A 20,169-nucleotide genomic window follows, 5' to 3' on the forward strand; every position below is an offset into this window, starting at 1 on the left:
ATGTACAGGACTCCCTTTGCACATTTAACCAATCTTTGCTAATTTCTACCTTGGTGGAATTTCTATCTTGATTCTGCCCCATGGGTTGTTAACAAATGATCCTGTTATTTCAAGTTGTCTTTTCCTTTATTTGTGAAATAAATGTTCTCCTTAAACATGTCCTCAAAGGGTTTGTTTCTACCCCTTTCATCATCAAAGAGTGGATACGTCCTTTCTTGTGGAGTCTTTTTTCCTTAAAGCACAAGATGGAAGTGTGTAAGATAATGTCACTGCCAACGACAATCTCCACGATGTAAAGTAATAAAAAAGCAGTGTGTTTCTTCAAGGTTAAATTTTGTCAGAGGTATCTAGAAAAAGATAGAGGGGTATTGCATATTTCATTTGATTGCTGCAGTCTCAAGGATTAAAAAAAAATAGTCATTGGGAAGCCAGACTTCTATGTCATAACAGTAAGCTTAATTATGTCCATTTATCGCAGGAGACATTATGCGTACACACTTTTACAAAATCTTTTGTAAGAGGAGGAATCTTCTCACTTCCAGTAATTAAAACATGAAATGCAAATGCAATTCATAAAAGGGAATGTGGAATTTGGCTGTCTTTCTGGTGAAACTTCCTGTTTCAGAGTCTCCAAGAGAAACTCCCTTTTCTGGCGGGGGCGTGTCCCTGGTGAGGACAGCCAAGGGACTTACCCCACCGGAGCAGAAACCCAGTAGCGTTTCCTTCGCCCAGAAAATGTTGCTATTATTAGCTATCATCCCGATCTGTCTTGGAGCTGACTCATGGTTTGCATGCTGCTTTTGATAAGCTTTTGGAGAGCTCATCACTTTTCCAGAACAGACTGGCTTTTCTTTTTATGAATTCTAATTGTTTTCCTTGAGTGTCTCCTCATCAACTCTCTGGACAAAGACAATTGAGTGTGGTGTCCTCAGTGTTGGCCTCTAAATTCCCCCAGATTTCCCAAACCACAGCAGTGTGTATCCAAAGACTTGAGCAGATCCCTGTAGGGGCATTTGAAAAATGTAAATTTTCCTTTCCAAACGTGTTCTCAAACAGGAGGAAGATAAGTAAAAATCCTGTTAGGCTCTGTGTGCAAAAACATGAACACATAGTATTAGGTGATTAAATAATAAGGATGCTAGAAGAATCCTTGCGTTGCTTGGTTGAATTTGTACCCCTGGAGCTGCCATAACAAATTACCGCCGAACTGGGAAGCTCAAAACCACAGACATTCATCCTCTCTGAATCCTGGAGACCAGACGTCCGAGGTCAAGGTGTCCCAGGGCCGCGCCCCCTCCGGAGGCTCCAGGGGAGGGTCCTTCCCTCCTCTTCCAGCTTCTGGGGGCTCCAGGCGTCCCTGGGCTCGTGGCCGCCTCCCTCCCGTCTCTGCCTCTGTCTTCCCGGGGCTTCTCCTCTGTGTCTGGGTTTCTCCTCTCCTGTGTCTTGGAAGGACCCTGTCATTGGATGTAGGGCCACCCTCCCCCAGGAGGACCTCATCTCAGACCCTTCACTGCATCACATCTGCAAAGACCCTGCTTCCAAATAAGCTCCCGTTCCCAGGGTTAAGAATTGAATCTGTCTCTTGGGGGACACAATTCAACCCTCAACTGGTGGGAGGAGACTTAGAAAAACTGTGTGTAGGTGTGACCCAAACAGGCCCAGGCCCACTGTGGGTCCCCCCCCCAGCACAGAGGTTGAGTAGGGTCCAGATGGGCGATGTCGGTTTTCTGGCGCGTTGGTCCCTTAGTGGCGTTTTTCTGTAGAACGTGCTGCGGGAAAAGGGGGGAGACCAGAGGGGGATGGAGGGTGAAATCAGAGGGCGTGGCCTCCCTGTCATCACCCCTCTGATCCCCAAACCCCGAAGTAAAACCCAGAGTGATTCACACTTTCTCCTTTTGTCATTACCTGGCATTCCACTTACTCTTCCTGTCCTCATTGTGTACGGATTTTCCCCAAGCGTTCTCAGTTCCAGCAAACTTGAAGTGAAGCCACACAAACGTAAATCCTAGTTTCTTTGCTTGTCCATCTGCCTCATTTACATTATGGGTTCTCAAAGAGAAAAGAAGGCGGTCGCTTTTTTTTACGTGGAGTCTGCAGGCCAAAGGCTTTCGCATGGTCCCTCTGTGACCTCCCTCCTATCCGGACAGTTTGTGGGTTTGGGGCTGAGGAAGAGGGCAGGTCAGTCCCATCTGACCGTGCGAGATGCATTTGCTGCACTTTCCCACACCTCAGCCCCACCACCACCACCCCCGCCGCCACCGTTGTGACTTCACAGTGAAGAGATAGCTTGTGTTCAAGGTGTGACCCCTTTATTTATTTTAAAAATTTTTATTGGAGTGGAGTTGAGAAATAGGGTTGTTTTTTTTCCCTTTTTTTTTTTTGTTTTGAGGTGTGTTTGACGTATAACGTTGCGTTCGTCTTGGGCGTGCAGCGCAGCGGTTGGCTATTGGTGCATATTGCAATGATCACTGCACCGTCTAGTTAACACCCATCATCACCTCACACAGTTACCCATTTTCTTCTTGTGATGAGAACTTTTAGGATCTCCTCTCTTAGCAGCTTTCAAGTAAACAGTACAGTGTTGCTAGCTGCAGTCACCATGCTGGACTTGACATCCCCAGGGCTTATTTATGTTGTAGCTGTAACCTTCTCCCTCTTCACCCCTTCATCCACTCCCCCCATCTCTCACCCCTCACCTCTGTTTCTCGGAGTTTGCCCTCTTTTAGATTCCTCATATATGTGAGATCATACAGTGTGTGTTTTTCTCTGTTGGACTTATTTCACTTAGCATGGCGCTCTCAAGGCTCATCCGCGATGTCCCAAGTGGCAGGATTTCCTTCGTTTTTTAATTTTATTGGCGTATAGTTGATTATCACACTAAGTGAAGGAAGTTAGACAAAGATCATATGCTGTCACTCCTCTGTGGCATCTCATTAAAAATGGTACAAATGAACTTACTTACAAAACAGAAACAGACTCACAGGTTTCGGAAACAGACTTACGGTTACCAAAGGGGGAACGTGAGGGGGAGAGATCAGTCAGGAGCTTGGGATTAACATACACACTCTACTATATATAAAATAACGAATCAACAAGGGTTTCCTTCATTTTTACGCTGAATAATATTCCATCTCGTCTCTTATTGGGCAGAGGTGGGTCGTGTAACCATCCTTACCTGCAGCAAAGCTAAAAGGCGGACTTTTCTACTTTCTAATGGGAGATATTGAGAGCTGGGGATGTATATTGCAGAGCCTGCCAGTACCGGGCAGGAAAAGCTGTTTGTCCTTTTTCTTTCTACTGCCGTAACAACCTCATACCAGCACCATTGAATGCTGTTTTTGTCTTCAGTGCATTAAAGCCAGTCAGCTTAAAAATCACAGCATGCTGGTTTCATCTGCCTTCAACAAGATGGTTTCCCTGTATCATCCTGTGATCTGATTGTGGTGCTGAGGGATTTCCCCGTCTCTGCACTGCAGACACTCTGCTTTCAGCTCTCAGTGTTTTACAGCACACACAGCTCAGAGCAAGCTTAAAAGATGTTGCAGGCAGAAATGTAAAAAAAAAAAAAAAAAACCTGTTGAGTCATAGCTGTGTTGTCTTTCTTTTCATCATTAGAATTTCAGCGTGTGGCGAGACAGTTGATAACGTTTATATAGTAATGTACCTGTTCTGTCAGAGAGATGAAAACAGTATGAGCCCAAGCGGGTTAATTTGTTTGCCTTGAGTTCATAGAACAAATCAAAGGCGGAACTCGCACTAGATGCCACGCCAGTGTCCTCAGTTCCCATTCATGCGCCCTTTACCAAAGGGAAACACCAGCGTTCTCCTGAAAACACCTGAACTGTATCAATGCACTCTCCTCAGAGCCCTTTCCCTACATGCCTTTCTGTGTTGATCTGATGCCACAGAACTTTGTCAACACGCCGCTGCCTAACTGTGATACCGTTCTGGTTTTACTTCTGAATGATCTTTTGATGAGGATATACTTTTAGAAAATGTATTGGGGCTCATCATTTGCTTCTTCCGGCACAGTTTCTTTCCTTCATGCTTGTACGTCACTTTCTTCTTCCGCAATCATAAAATATTCACGATTGGGAACTTCCTTTAAACACCAGGGTGACTTACCAGTGTCCCTCACCCCAGCTGCGTGAGCCAGTAGATGTACTTACTTGTTTTGCAGCTTGAGAATTTTAATTTGTAGAAAATTCCCTCCCCCCAGAAGTATTGCTTAGGTATACCTTTGTTTTCCTCTCCATGTTACCATGTACCATAAATGGCATTTCCAACTCTGTGAAAGAGGAGAAGGTGGCTTCATGTTTGTGTAGAAGGTCTGTTTCATCTTCGAGCCATCCTTGAATGCCTTTTTTCCTGCTTTCTCATCGTGTTGATTACCGTTTTTCCAGCCAGGGAGCCCAGTTCGTTGGCCGTTTTCCACACCTTCCTGCCCTGGGAGAGCCCTTCCTCTGCGGTAGTTCTTGGATAAACAGGGGCAGAAAGGACAGCCGTCTTGGATAAGCTTCCAGAGGCTCACACATACAGATGTCATTTTTCTGCCCCCAACTTTACCTTTTCTCTGGCCGTAGATAAAATTCCTTTGGACCTTTCATCTCAGAGGTGCCCTAAGTGATTGCCGGCCTGGGGGAGGGGGTAGCAGCTGGACCCCACCCCACGGTGAGGCTCAGAGGATGAACAGGGGCTGGAGGGAGACCGAAGAGGAGGAGGAGGAAGAGACATTGGGTTGACCGTGCCCCCCAGCACGGTACCCACGAGGGTTTGATTTCCTGTTATATTTATTCTGTCGATTTCCTTTCCTGTTTGTAGTGGTTGCACTTTTTAAATTTTTCTCTCTGTTACTATCTGCGTCGCTCGATTCTAACCCTTGGCGAGTTTTAACAGCAACACTAAGTGCGTTTAGCTGGCACTGATGGGTTGGTTAAAGGAAGAAGCTTGTGAGGAGGGCTGTGTTTCACCACTTGGCCTTTTTTTTTTTTTTTAACACGACGGTGGCAATCACCAACACGGGTACTACAGTTTTGAGTTTATTAGCCTCTCATACAGTGCTTCGTGGGATAAATAGGAACCTGGCAAGGGATACTCACAAGTTTTTCATGGAAAGAGTTATGTTCTGATTTTTTTTTTTTTAATCCAACTTTTTAAGTTGAAGTATATAGTCCATTCACAATGTTGTGTTAGCTTCAGGTGCACAGCAAAGTGATTCGGTTATATATATATATACGCATATCTATTCTTTTTCAGATTCTTTCCTATTATAAGTTATTATAAGATGTTGAGTAGAGTTCCCTGTGCTACATACAGTAAGACCTTGTTGTTCACCTCTTTTATATATAGTGGTGTGTATCTGCTAATCCCAAACTCCTAATTTCTCTCTCCCCACCCCCTGCTACCCCCTCTGGTAGCCGTACGTTTATTTTCTACGTCTTGTGTGCTGATTCAGAAAACCTAAAGACAAAGACACAGCGCGGGAATGTGTTTGGCGTCCTTTTCCATTCTGCCGTTGTCCGTGGGTGTGTTTCCTCTGGGATGTGACTCCTTTGCGGAAAGGGTGGCCAGTCGCGCCCCTTGAAGAAGCATTCCGGGGCGAGTGATGCTGTGTGTGTGTCGGCCCAGTTGCCCGTATTCCGGACAGGCGCGCGTCGCCCAGGCCCCGCGCCAGGTGTACCACCCGGTGCCGAGTCGTCCGAGCGCCCGGGCTCCCCTGAGGCCGGGGCGCGGGCCTCCCCGGTGGGGGCCGCGGCCGCTGACGCCGCCTCTCCCCGCCGCAGGCACAGGCACGTTCGGCCGCGTGCAGCTGGTCCGCGAGAGGAAGAGCGCACGCTTCTTCGCCCTGAAGGTGATGAGCATCCCGGACGTCATCCGCCTGAAGCAGGAGCGCCACGTCCACAACGAGAAGTCCGTGCTGAAGGAAGTCAGCTACCCGTTCCTGGTCAAGCTGTGAGTCCCCTTCTCGCGGGGCCCGGGCGCGTTGTCCTGCGGGAGGTGGGGCCACGGCGGGGCGGGGCCGGGGCGGGGCGGGGCCACGGTGGGGCGGGGCCGGGCCGGGGCGGGGCCACGGCGGGTCACACTCTGCCAAGGCAGCTCGGCTGGCTCCCGGCCTCGCGGAGGAAGGCGCCGCCGTTCCCATCGCCGCCTGACCCCTGACCCCTGACCCTGCCGCGCCTCCACAGGGGCACCTGGGGCCCTGCCAGAGGCTCCGGCCCCTCCTCCCACCGCCAGCTCCCTGCACAGCCCGCCCGCGCAAAGGTTTTCCTGGGGCCTCGGTCACCCGCTCCCCTCTCCTCACGCACGACCTTCCCTGCGGTTCCAGCGGACCGTTCCGTGTCCCCGTGTCGAGGCCTCGTAGAACCTTCCAGTTGAAGGTGCCCAGCACGGACCGAAGGGGTCTCTCTCTCTGCCACGCTCTTCGCTGGCGGGGGGCAAGGCTGCCGCCCTTCTGCCGGCCTTCTGCCGCCGTTGTGAAGAGAAACAGGTGGAATTGATGGTGGAAACGCGAAGTCTGAGACAGTGGTGTTGAGGAGACACCAGTTTGCAGAAGAGGGAGGAGGCCCGCGGGGGCGGTGCGTGGGCTGCACGTGGGCGGCGCGGGGGCTGTGTGGGGGCGGTGCGTGGGCGGTGCGTGGGCTGCGTGTGGGCTGCGCGTGGGCGGTGGGCATGCCGCCAAGTGGGGTCGCTGAGCTCGCCTCAACGCATATTTTCTGGGATCAAGCCCGTCCCCCTGGAAACATTAGGGTGATGCTGTAGGGAGTCTTGGGGGACGGCTTCCATTCTGGGAAGTCCACCTTGTGGGTTGAATTGTGTCGTGTCCCCCGCCCACCGCAAAAGATACGTTGATGTCCTGACCCCCAGTACCTGTGAATGTGGATTTATTTGCAAGCTGGGTCTCCCTCTCTGTAGGTGTCCATCAAGATGTAGGTCGAGGTCCTATAGGAGTGAGGTGGGTTCTCCATCCGATGTGATGGGCGTCCTTGTAACAAGCGCGGAAGACACACAGAGAGAGAGGAGAGGGCCACGCGAAGATGGAGGTGGAGATTGGGGGTGACGCGGCCACAAGGCGAGGGACCCCGGGGATTGCTGGCAGCCGCCAGAAGCTATGGAAGAAGCTAGGGTGGATCCTTCCCTGGAGATTCTAGAAGGAACCAACACCCTGACCTTGGACTTCTAGCCTCCAGAACTAGGAGAGGACGCATGTCTGTTGTTTAAGCCCCCCAGTCTGCGGTCTTTTGTTGCGGCAGCCCCGGCAAAGTAACGCACACCCTGTCGTCTCCCGGAGTGGGAGTGGGGACCAGCCTAGGGCATGGGCTCTGGAGATGCTTTCTAACTACGTCAGAGGAGTCCCCGGAGTAGAATCCTTGGGCTTTGGGAAGTTAAAAGGGAACAGGGAAAAGGAGGAGCGTGAGAAACAGAGCTTCAGTCGGATAACTCTTGCTTCCTCTGCTCCTGGACGGCCCCCCAGGCGGTGGTCTCCTCATCAGGTAGGGTAGATCGCCGAGTCCAGAGGGGCACGGATTCCGGATGCCCACGTGCCTTGCTTTCGGATAAGTACCGAAATCGCTGCCGTCACAAAGGCCGTAAGCCCCAGGTTCATTGGGATGGAATGTGACCCCAGGTTATCTAAATCGGGTTTTCTCTTTTAAGGAGTGTGATCTCTGTGCGCTGTGGTAGCTCTGCAGTCTGAGGGTCTCTTTGCTCCCTTGATATTCCTGTTGCCATACAGCTCACTGGGTGCGGGCGCACCCGAACGTGGTCTTTTTATATGTCGGGTCCAACTGTGCTATGGCCAAGAGGCAGGAGTTTTTCCTGGTCCTTTAGTCCACAGCGCTGCCCCTCTGCGGGTCTGTGTCCTGGCCTCGTCTTCCCGTAAGGACCCCAGCCCTACGGCATCAGGACCCACCCTAGTGACCTCATTTCACCTTCACCCCCTTTTTAAAGACCCAATCTCTAAATCCAGCCACATGCTGAGGTCCTGGGGGGTAGGACTTCAGCATATAGATTTGGGGGTGGACACTACTACTTAGTGACTTGCTAAGTGCAGGTCTTTTGGTGCACGGGGGGTCTTATTATTAAAGTATTTGTAGCCTTTGGAGGTTTTCTGTGCATTATCACTTGAGGGACCCGGCGATGTCTGAAAACCGGGATTAAATTGACCCGGGGTCAGCAGACTCTAGAGGTGCCCCACACGTAACGGGGAGAGCGCTGTGTCTGACCAGCCCCGCGAATGGGGGGAGGGGGGTAGGGTGCCCAGGGCCACCAGATGCAGCACCGTATTTAGTGGGAAGAGGCCACGAGGGAAGCAGGTATCGAATGCCCCCAGCTGTGCAGTTTCTCTTGGAAATGAGTTGCTTCTCCCAGCGTCTGCCTTTCGTGCTGTCCAGAAGTGTTGAGTGAGCCGTACTTGCATTCACGTGAAGCCAGGTGGAATACCGATGATCCCGGGTATCACACCGAACAGCAAAGACTCAGGTGTCCACTTCCACTTGAACGACTTGGCAGGTTCGCCCACGGCGTTATTCGCGTTCGGTATTTGAAGTGCTACCGGTTGCGTTTTTGAAAGTCGGCCAGGACGTTCATTACACACACGTCGGAGAGTGCACTCTGTGCTGGGATAAAGCCATCCTGAAGGCCCGTTCAGCCAGCGTAGAGATAATTTTAGAAGAGCTGACAAGCTCGGTGTAGAAGGATTGTGAGGCAGGCAAGGTTTCCCGGGCAGGAAGGCTTGTGTCCTGCCCCTAGACCGTGAGCCTGTGTCTGCTCCCCGCCCTTTGTGCGCATAGAAGTTGCTGGCGTCTTAGACTCGGTGGGATCCAGGACAGGGGTTCTCACCGGGGCACCGCCGACGTCGGGCACGGGGAATTCTTTGTGGTGGCGGCTCTTCTGTGTAGTAGAGGGGGTTCAACGTGGCCGGGAGACACGGCATCCCTGGGGGGGTGTCTACCCACTCGGCGCCAGGAGCGCTCCCTCCCTGCTGTGAGGACAGAAAAGGTCCCAGGGAGTGACACAGTCCTGATTACAGACCACTGCCTGCATAGATAGATAGATAGATAGATAGATAGATAGATAGATAGATAGATAGATACAGTCCTGATTACAGACCACTGCTTGCATAGATAGATAGATAGATAGATAGATAGATAGATAGATAGATAGATAGATAGAAAGAAAGAATGCGTGGATGGATGGATGGAAGGAAGGAAGGAAGACAGACAGGAAGGATAGGCAGGTGATATAGAAATAGATAAATAGATTGATAGGTAGATAGGATGGATGGATGGATGGGGGGTGGGGGGGTGGATGGATGGATGGATGGATGGATGGGTGGACGGATGGATAGACGGATGGATACACAGATGGTAGACAAATAGATAGGTTGACGGATGGGTGGGTGGGTGGAATGAGGGATGGATGGTTGGTTGAGGACGCCTGTGATAGAGGCACCCGCAGCGATGAGGTGGGCGGGGGTCCCTTCTCACTTTCCTGTCCCAGCCCCTGCGCGTGGGGTTCCATCATTTAGTCCTGGTGGTGAGCCTGTGGACCCAGTGACAGTCCCAGTGCCATGTCTCTCGTTGTGCAGTAGAAGACCCAGCCAGCCAGCCAGGCTTCATTGGCTTTTTTCCCGTAGAGATCTGGGTATGAAAGAACTCAGAGGTCCATCACCCATGGGGCACACCCTTCTCCTGACGGGCGAAGTGACAGCTTGGATCTCCACGTAGAGGAACTTGGGTCATAGTCCGGAGAGGACGAGCCCATAGCCTAAAGGAAAGGTCTTTCTTCCTGCCCACAGACGTGAGTCTGGTGTGCATCTCCATTGGCACGTGGACGGGTAGTTAGTAAAACTCTTCCTTGGCTTTTCTGATAGTTCAGGAGGAAACAACACCCTGTTCTGACTTCCCTTGACCCCTCTTGCACTTGAGTTTCAGAAGCGAAAGTCCAGAAATAGCCCTCCTTCCACTTTCACCATCGCCTACAAGGGACACAGCTGTGACAGAAGCAACACAGCCGCTTCCCAGTGACTCGTTCTGTTCTCCGTCCAAACGTAATGAAATGTCCATTTTGCGGGGTGGGGCAGGGTGGCTGCTTGTGACATGGAGGTGTGCACTCTCCCGGCGGAGGGAGCCCGAGGCGTCCCCGATGAGGCTCTGGTAGATCCCAGCGTGGTCGGCGAGGATAGAGTCGTCAGCCCTTTGGGGCGGGAGGTGCCACGCCGCGGAGGACGCTGCGGCAGAAGCTCGCAGAAGGAGGAGGCATTTGTTGGCCGACAGGTGGCGGGAAGTCTTGGTGCAGGGGCCACGGGTCAGCCAAGAGGCTGGGACATGGGGAGGAATCTGAGTGCACCTTGGACGCAAGGCTGGACCTGGGTGGGAGCTGCAGCATTGATGCTGGTGTGTAACTCAGGAGGAGGAGGAGGAGGAGGAGGAGGAGGAAGAGGTGGGGACGGCCCCCCAGGGCACCTCTGGGGAGGTTAGGTGGCCACACTGGATGTGGGTACCTCGGAGGGTGCGCCTCGCTGTGCGTTCAGCTGGGGACTGGGGAGCAAGGACGGAGCACGCGGTCACCCCGTCCCGCCTTCCACAGCGGCGTGCTGGCCCGGCACACGCCTGGGAAGTTGGACGGGAGAGAGCGGGTTCCGGGTGGGGCAACTTCCAGGGGGCCTTCTCGGGAGAGAGCGAGCGGGCGGTCGTCCTCGGGAAGACATCAGGTGGAGCCACCGAGGGTTGGGGCCCCTGGGGACCACAGCAGGGGGACCCTGGGGTTGGGGACGGCGAAGCAAGTTCAGGTCACCTCGGCGGGGCCGCGGGGGGCACTGGTTACCACGGAGCCGGTTCGGAAAGTGGAAGGAATGTTCCAGAACCTCCGCGCCGGGCAGTGGAGCTCAACACAGGATGACGTGAGTGGCTTTCCATTTTCTCCCAGCTTTACGGCAGCATCTGGAGAGATTGTGACCAACTTTAAAGTTAGGCGTCTGCAGCTAAATGAGGCTGACTTTTAAGTTAATTAACATGCCGTAGGGGAGGTGCTCACTGCAGACTTCGCAGATAAAAGACAATAGTCAAAGGTGGAAAGTGCTTCTGGGAGCTCGGAGCTGACGTCTCTGCCCGTGTGCTCCTGTCGTTGTCAACGACGGCCACTTTTTTTTTTTTGCTGTTTATGGAATAATTGATTAATATGTTCTCTCGAATGCATTTTTTCAACTTTAATTTTTTAATCGTGGTAAAGTGTACCTCATAAAATTTACCATCTTGACCTTTTTTTTTAACATCTTCATTGGAGTATAACTGCTTTACAGTGGTGTGTTAGTTTCTGCTGTATCACAAAGTGAATCAGCCATACCTATACAGATATCCCCATATCTCCTCCCTCTTGCGTCTCCCTCCCTCCCTCCCTATCCCACCCCTCTAGGTGGTCACAGAGCACCGAGCTGATCTCCCTGTGCTATGTGGCTGCTTCCCACTAGCTATCTATTTTACATTTGCTAGTGTGTATATGTCCATGCCACTCTCTCACTTCGTCCCAGCTTACCCTTCCCCCTCCCCGTGTCCTCAAGTCCATTCTCTACGTCTGCGTCTTTATTCCTGTCCTGCCCCTACATTCTTCAGAACCTCTTTTTTTTTTTTTAAGATTCCATATATATGTGTTAGCATACGGTATTTGTTTTTCTCTGACTTACTTCACTCTGTATGACAGACTCCAGGTCCATCCACCTCACTACAAATAACTCAACGTCGTTGCTTTTTATGGCCGAGTAACATTCCATTGTATACATGTGCCACATCTTCTTTATCCATTCATCTGCCATCTTGACCATTTTTAAGTGTATAATTCAGTGACATTAAGTCCATCCACATCGTGCAGCCATCCCAACCGTCATCTCCAGAACCTTTTCATCTTGCAAAATTGGAACTCATGGTGCCCATGAAACACTGCGTCCCCCTCCCCCTCCCCCAGCCCCACCGTCTACTTTCTGATGGTTGTGACAACTCTACGGGCCTTCTCTGAGTGGAGTCACACACTGTGTGTCCTTTCGGGTCTGGCTTCTCTCACCAAGCGTCATGTTCTCAAGGTGCATCCACACTGTGGCCTGCAGCACAATTTCCTTCCTTTTTCATGGCCGAGTAATATTCCATTGTGTGACCGGAACACACTTATTTATATCTGTCATCCGTGTGGACACTTGGGTTGCCTCCACCTCTTGGCTCTTATAATGCTGCTGTCAACACAGATGTACAGACGTCTTTCCTGCCCGTGGAGAGTGCTTAAGCATTTTCTCTTCTCTTCTCTGCTTTTCTTTTCTTTTTTTTTTTTTTTCTCAGCTTGCCTCATTCCCTTTTCTTTCTTCCTTTGTGCCTCCATCATCACCAGGCCACCACGTTGACAGTATGGTATGATGCCTTCTGTCCTTCTCCCTGTGCTTAAAGAGCACCCGCGCGCGCACACACACACACACACACACACACACACACACACACACACACACGCAGAGTGTGGCATCCTTACAGCATATTATACACATTTTTTTTTTGCCTCTCAGTGTTTTTAACTCTGCTTCATAGAGATCCCTCTTGGGCATTTTGGGTGGACGTGTTCCGGCAGGCAGGGCAGGGGTGAGGGCATACAGAAAGGGAGGGAGGTCTCTTAGCTTTTCCTTGGAGAGAAGCTGGGCCACGCGAGGTAGAGGTGGGAGGACCAGGGAGCGGACGTGGTATAGGGGGCAGACGTGCGTGAATGTGTGCACGTGCTCCCAAAATCATGCACTGTGGTCACGCTTGCTGCACACTAGACACTCTAGCCTCCTGAACTCAGCTTCTCACTCGACACCTGCTCCTTCCGAGCTAGACTCATCCACCCGGGTGGCGCCCGGTCGCTTCTGCCCGGACGTCTCCGCAGGCAGTTCAGGGTCCTCATGTTGGAAAGAAATTCTTGACCTTCCTCTTTGCCCCACGCCTCCAATCAGTTCCTCCTTTGGACTCCCCCCAAATGGCCCTTCCAGCTCCTGGGTCCCCCCCTACCCCCGGGCACTGTTTTTGGTTTCCTTTTCTTTGCTTCTGTATCCACTCTAACCAGGGCTTCTGCCCGTTCCTCTTCCTTTTTTTTTTTTTTTTTTTTAATTCTTTGAACTATAGTTGATTTACAATATTCTGCTCCTTTCATGTGTACAGCAAAGTGATTCAGTTTTATATATTTATGTAAAACTTTTTTCCTATTCTTTTCCATTATAGATGATTATAAGATACTGAGTACAGTTCCCTGTGCTGTACAGTAGGTCCTTGTTGGTTATTTTATGTATAGTGGTGTGTATATGTTAACCCCAAACCCCTAGTTTTTAATCCCTCCCCCCTTTTCCCTTTGGTAACCATAAGTTTGTTTTCTGTGTCTGTGAGTCTATTTCTGTTGTGTACGTAAGTTCGTTTGTATCATATTTTAGATTCCGCATATACGTGATATCATATGGTATTTGTCTTTCTCTTTCTGGCTTCACTCAATATGATAATCTCTAGGTCCATCCATGCCTCTGTGTCTGTGAGTCTGTTTCCGTTTTGTATATAGATTCATTTCTGTTACTTTTTAGATTTCACATATGAGTGATGTTGTATGACGTTTGTCTTTCTCTGTCTGTCTGACTGCACGTGGTATGATCATCTCCAGGTCCATCCAGGCCGCTGCAAGTGGCACTGTTTCCTTCTTTTTCATGGCTCAGTGGTATTCCATTGTGTGTATATGTACCCCACCTTCTGTATCCATTCCTCTGTTGATGGACACTTCCGTTGCTTCCACGTCTTGGCTGTAGTGCATACAGGGGTGCATGTATCTTTGCGAGTTAGATTTCGTCTTTTCCAGACCTGCCCTCTCCTCTTCTAAATCACGTCTCCAAAGTCCATCCGCCTCTGTGCACCTGGGTCCCCTCTCTTTCTTCTCGGTCACCTCCCCAGGGCTCATCCCCTCCTGATTGGACGCTGGGGCTTCTTTCTGACATGGAAACCCAGCTGTCACCCTTTGCTGTGCAGTCCCATCGGTGACTTTCCTTCCTGCCCTCGACAAAGTGCAGACTCTCTACGGTGCGTCCACAGCTCTGGGGTTTGACTGGTGCCTCAGTTTCCAGCTTCCCTGTGTGTCTGTCCCCGGCCTCCTTTGACCACAGATAACACCTGGCCAACCCTTCCCATCTTGCTGGGACACACCCTCCTTCTGTGTTCTGCGTTGAGAGGCAGTTCCCCTGCTTCCCACAGGGCTCCTGACAGGCCGAACGGGAGATGCCCTTTCCAATGTGTCCAAGACAGGACATTGCCAGGTATGAAGTGGGTCCTTTGTTTTTTTTTTGTTTCTAAGATTTTTTTTTTTTTTTAATGTGGACCATTTTTTAAGTCTTTATTGAACTTGTGACAATATTGCTTCCACTTTATGTGTTTTGGTGTTTTGGCCGCGAGGCACGTGGGAGCTTAGCTCCCTGACCCGGGCTCGAACCCGCACCCCCTGCACTGGAAGGCAAAGTGTCAAGCACCGGACCGCCCGGGGATTCCCCGAACTGGATCCTTGTCCAGGTGTTGTGTCCACCAAACAAAGAGAAAACCGGTGGGCGGTGAGGTCGATAGAGACGGGTGATCGTGAGTTACTGGAGGTGTTGCTTTGTGATGCTAACCGTGGGGCCCATGCCCTTTCTAGACCCGCTACATGCGTGCTTTTCTCGTAGCGCTGTGATAAAGCTTGCTTTTTGCCCTCAAACTTTTATTTTTTTGGTAGCCTGGGTGCAAGAGACAGCGTCCTGCTGTTGTTGAGAATGACTCTGGATGAACACATTGGCTGATTGATGTAGTTTATCCTGTTTCTGATTTTCTGAACTCAAGAGTTTAATTCCTCTGTGGTCACATGGACTCCCTCCTATCAGCCACAGGCACCAAGTGATGACTGACTGTAACTGTTTTTGGAATCGTGATGTCAGGAACTGTTTGAATATTTGTTTAGTTCTGGTCATTAATAATACCCCACTCTTTACAAATTCTTTCCATAGAAGAAGCCTCTTAACTGGTGGAGCTTTGAAGCAAAGGTGTATCGCAGGAATTTTTTTTTCTTCCTTTCGATATTTATTTGATTTTCGTGATTTGGAGAAGGAAAGTGGTATCGGGGCCCTCAGGGTTTTTGTTTGTTTTATAGCCATAATTTCTATTTGTTATGGGTGCCTTTGTTTGAAAACGGTTGCTTCTTAAGCAAGCTGATGACGGATCACTTTTGCGTGCGATCTGCGTAGGTAAAAGTGACTTACCCGCTTAGTGTGCGGTGGCTTTCTTAGGTATGACGGCTTGTTGAAGTTTTGTTCGATTTCATTAGATATTTGTGGAACACACACCTTCACCCATCTTTATCGGTCAGTATAGTTCTCCCCGCTCTATCCCTTGTTTGTGACATTTGAGATTGTGATACGGTGATTTATCGTAAGAAACATTTATTTGGCCGTCTTCCCAGTTCCTGGCACAGAGTTCCTAAAACCCTTGAAATGTCCTAAGTGTTGAGAGCCATCAAGGTGTCTTCTGTGAGGTTAAAGTGGTGGCTCTTGGAAAGCCCCCCGGGTCACCTGTGGCTGGAGGCTGGTTGCCAGGGGAACCAACCCGTTAGAGGGTTGGGACTCTCCGTCCCGCCCTGACCTTGAGAAGCGGAGGGGGGCCCGAGGTTGAGTTCACTTCCCAATGGCCAGTGAGTTAAAAAGACCTGTGTAATGAAGCCTGGGTCAGACCCCAAAAAGATGGGGTTCAGAGAGCTTCCACGTTGGTGAACGTGTAGAGATCTGGAGAGAGTGCAGCCTGGAGAGGGTGTCGGGGTCCCCTGCCCCCTCCCCAAATCTCACCCTCCGCATCGGTCCCATCTGGCTGTTCCTGAGTTAGCTCCTCTTACCATAAACCGGTGATCTAGTGCGTAAATGTTCCTCTGACTTCTGTGAGCCGTTCCAGCAAATTAAACCCAAGGAGAGGTCCTGGCACCCTTCCACCTGTAGCCGGTCGGTCAGAAGCACGGGTGACCCCCTGGACTTGCCGTTGGGGTCTTGTGGGACTGAGGCCTTACCCCGTGGGGTCTGATGCTGACTCTGGGAGCACAGTACCAGAACTGAGTTGAATTCTAGGAAACCCAGCTGGTATCCGAGAATGGCTTGACGTGTGAGGAATTGGGGGCCGGATAATAGACACTTGACCCTCGGTTGCTTCCTACGTCGGTCGACCCACCCGTGGATGAAAGTGCAGTTCCCGTGGAGCCCAGGTGACGGACAGAGAGACTGTGGCCCCGGCCTCCTTCCCGAATCACCTGGTGTCCAGCCCCGCTGTTTTGGGGACTGGCGCACTCCACTCCTTGCTCAGCCTGAGAGTTACCTCGTTCCTCGCTCCCAGCCCCACCTCGGTCCTGTCTTCGTCTCCCCACATTGTTCATGACCCGATGCTCCTGAGGCTTGAGGTGAGTTTGCCTCGGAACCTTGTGATGCACTGTTTTCCAGAGCTGAGAGTACGGCCGGGCAGTTTCTTATCCTGACGGTGGCTCTGTGGGAGCGGTTGCGGAAGATGCGCAAAGAACGAGGTGCCTGGCAGCTCACTGATGACCTCCAGGGGTGTGTGTGTGTGTGTGTGTGTGTGTGTGTGTGTGTGTGTGTGTGTGTGTGTGTGTGTGTGTGTGTGTCTGTGTGTGTCTGTGTGTGTGTCTGTGTGTGTATCTGTGTGTGTGTGTGTGTGTGTACACGCATGCGTTTGTGCCCTGGAGCAGAGGAGAGATAGGCTTGTATCTATTTCTCCTACCTTTTCAACCCAGTTCACAGCTGTAGAAAACGGTAGTGCCCTTGCTTAAGACATTATTGACTGTTTCACGTCGTCTTAAGGGCTCGGTTGGGCCCCGAAATCCCAGAATACCACGCCTTTCCGGATGAGTTCTAGCTAGATTGGCCATCCGCCCTGCCCCAGAGAAATTCAGCAGGTCACCAGTTTACGTAGCGGTTCGGTGTACAGGTTCACCAGTCAGGTGTCAGGATCCTAGAACAGCCGTCCCCAACCTTTTTGGCCCCGGGGACCGGTTTTGTGGAGGACAGCCTTGCCACGGAAGGTGTGTGTGTGTATGGTGGGCTTCAGGCGGTATTGATGGGGAGAGATGGGGGGCGGCTCATCCCCTGCTGTGCGGCCCGGTTCCTAACAGGGCGCGGACCAGTACCGTGGCCTGGGGCTCGGGGACCCCCTGCCCTAGAACACATTTCCCCGTCAGGACCGCAAAGCCCTTGCTGGGTTCTGAGCTCGCCCGCAAAACACAGGGAGGCTGTCGTGCGTTTGGGGTGCCGTGCACTTCTATTCAAGCATCACGGCTCGGGACGCCTTTGCCATACACATCGGTATGTGGAGCGGAGAAGGGGGGTGGGCGGCCCAAAGATAACGACTCATCTCGATCCTAAATGATGGAAGGAAGATGGGCGTCTGGTCAGACGATTTCTCCAGAAAGCCATGTCGGGGAGGGAGACATTTTCCTTATGCTTCTAGGCTCTTCTGGCTGGTCTAAGAATGAAGTGGACTTGAGACGGATGAACAGGGGAAAGTCACACAAAAGTTGAATCCCCTGGACACACGGGAGAGACCCGGGAAAACGGAGTCACTCACAGATAATGGTCCAAACCCCCATCTTAAATGCTGTCATCTTCAGCTAAAGACGAAAGAGCCTGCTGGGTAGTGGCTTGGGACTTGAAAGGGGAGGAAGGCCGTTGACACGGAGACGGAAAAGAAAAAGGTTGGTAAACACGTGTTTGCTGAGCCTGCAGAGACAGGGGGACACAGGGTGGACCCTGATCTCCAGGCCCTGCTGTGTCCCCACCACGGGTGGCCCACATCACCGGCAGACATCTCTGGTGAGGGTAGCGTTCCAGGAACAGCTCCTCCGTCTAAATTCCTTTAGGCCGTGAGCGGGAAGGTCAAGGCTGCTTCTTTGAGTCTCTGGGCCTTGACTGTTTCCAGCTGGAAATAATCCGCGCGCCAAAGAGACACTCTGGGGGGACAAAGTTGTGTTCCACTCCAGCAACAGCAGCCGCAACCCGCGACCCCAAAGCGCTCTTCCCGCGCGCGGCGTTCCCTCGACTCAACACTGCAAATCTTGAGCTTTTGAGCTGTAAGATGTGAGAAGGGGAACAGGACAGAGAACCGGGGGAAAAGCAACACCTAGACGTGGCTGCCAGCGTGCTGCTTGCAGACCGGATCCTGGGCCGTCCCTGGCTCCAAGAGGCAGCAGTCAGCGAGGACCACCGAGAACGGATGGCGTGTACAGCAACCCTGTCGGAGGGTAGCCGTCAGCCCCCAGCTGCACCCGTCGTGCAAAGAGGCTGCACGCGTAAACGCGCATGTAGAGAAAGCCTTTTGTGGCGCGTGGCCCATATTGTGCAAAGACACATAAACCGTCGTGCGTAACAAAGCAGCCATTCATTTGAACATCAGGCGGGTGTGTTGTCCTTTTTTGTTTTTAAAAGGCTTCCCTTGGGCATAGAAAAGCTTTTCACATCTACGATGGGGGGCATTTTTCCTCTCTGCAGCCCTTCTTTTTTTTTTTTCTCTCTTCAAGTTTGACCACACGCACCGCAAGACTTACAGGGATCTTAGTTCCCCAACCAGGCATTAAATCCGTGCCCTCGGCAGTGAGAGCGCCGAGTCCTGACCCCTGGACCGCCCGGGAAGTCCCCCATCCTTTTATTTATTGCATAAATTCACACCTTCCAGACCACTGCCGCACTGGGTTATTGCTTTGTGACTTTCCTTCCAGCTAGTTTTTGGGTCCTTGCAGACTGTCTCCTCCAACGCTTTGGGTATATGTGTTGACGCGGTTTATTACAGGCAGGTCTCCGAGATAACGGTGGGTTCTGTTCCAGAGCGCCACAGTAAAGCACATATCGCCGTAAAGCGAGTCACAAGAAGTTTTTGGTTTCCCAGCGCATCTAAAAGTTACGTTTACGGTGGACTGTAGTCTGTTAAGTGTGCAGTACCATTATGTCTCAAAAAAGCAACGTGGGTACCATAGTGAAAAACACTTTGTTGGTAAAAATTGCTCACCACCCTCTGAGCCTTCCGTGACTTGCTTTTTTGCAAGAGAAACACCCAAAATCACAGATGGCCACAATAACGAAAGGGTTCGAAGTATCGTGAGAATTACCAGAAGGGGACCCAGACACACAAAGTGAGCAAATGCTGTTGCAAAAATGGCGCCCGTAGAGTGGCTCACGGAGCAGGATTGTCACAGACCTTCCATTTGTTAAAAATGTGGTGTGTGCAACGCACACTGAAAGGAGGTGTGCCCGCATTTTTCTTTATTTTATTGGAACAGCCCATCCCAGCAGGCAAGACCATCTGGCGGATGGTGCCCTGAGCATCCTCCCGCGGGGATGGGTCCTCAGAGCATCCTTTGTTTTCAGGGAAGCCCAGATGGACGCATGGGACCAGCCTTGGAGGGGAGCACAGTGTCCTGAGCAGAGAAGATGCCCGGGCTGGGGGGTCGGGGAATCGGGCACCGTTGGCACGGTAGCCTGACGTTGGTTCACGTCATCCTCTGTGTGTCCCGATCCTGCAGGGGGACCTTGGTATGCCTGTGCGTCAGTCACGCCTCTGTGTCCTAAATCCGCTCAGAAACAGAGCCCTTATTACTTCCAAAGAGGTGTCTCTTTTTTTCTACATCTTTTTTAACACCTTTATGGGAGTGTAATTGCTTTACAACGGTGTATGAGTTTCTGCTGTATCACAAAGCGAATCAGCCACGCATAGCTGCGTCTCCTTTACAGGCAAACTTCCTTCTCCATCAGTGCTTATCTCCCCAGGATGTAGTTGTTGCTTTTCCTCTCGGCCATGACCTCTAAAATTCATTCAGGACTCTGTCTTCCTCTTGCATCCGTACTCTTCTTTTCTCCTCAGTTTCTCGCTGCTGCCTTTTCTTGCACGAAGAGAGCCGATCGATGCCTTTCTAAGGATGGTGCGTCTCTTCTGATTCTCTGGGGACATCTGCTACCCGTCGTTGCTTAGAAATCTCTTACTTTGGGGTTTTGTTAATGGCCACCTTGTCTGGGAGGCCGTCGGGAATGGACTGGAAGTTTGCGGTCTTGACGGCACGGCCATGGGGCCACTGAGCCAGGTGTGATCCCTGAGGCGTGCCCACCCCCCGTGAGTCCGCTCG

General features: G+C 51.4%; 1 protein-coding gene across 2 annotated transcripts in view; it reads left to right on the forward strand.

Annotated features, from left to right (window-relative positions):
• Nucleotides 1-20,169, forward strand: part of PRKX (protein kinase cAMP-dependent X-linked catalytic subunit) — an 86,874-nt gene that overhangs the window by 25,828 nt on the left and 40,877 nt on the right. For both annotated transcript variants that reach the window (XM_059050687.2, XM_059050686.2), the window contains exon 2: nucleotides 5,784-5,952. In XM_059050687.2, the coding sequence (XP_058906670.1) occupies nucleotides 5,784-5,952 (169 nt within the window). The remainder of the gene's footprint in view (nucleotides 1-5,783; nucleotides 5,953-20,169) is intronic.

This window comes from Kogia breviceps, chromosome X (assembly GCF_026419965.1).
Source record: "Kogia breviceps isolate mKogBre1 chromosome X, mKogBre1 haplotype 1, whole genome shotgun sequence".
Lineage (NCBI taxonomy): Eukaryota > Metazoa > Chordata > Mammalia > Artiodactyla > Physeteridae > Kogia > Kogia breviceps.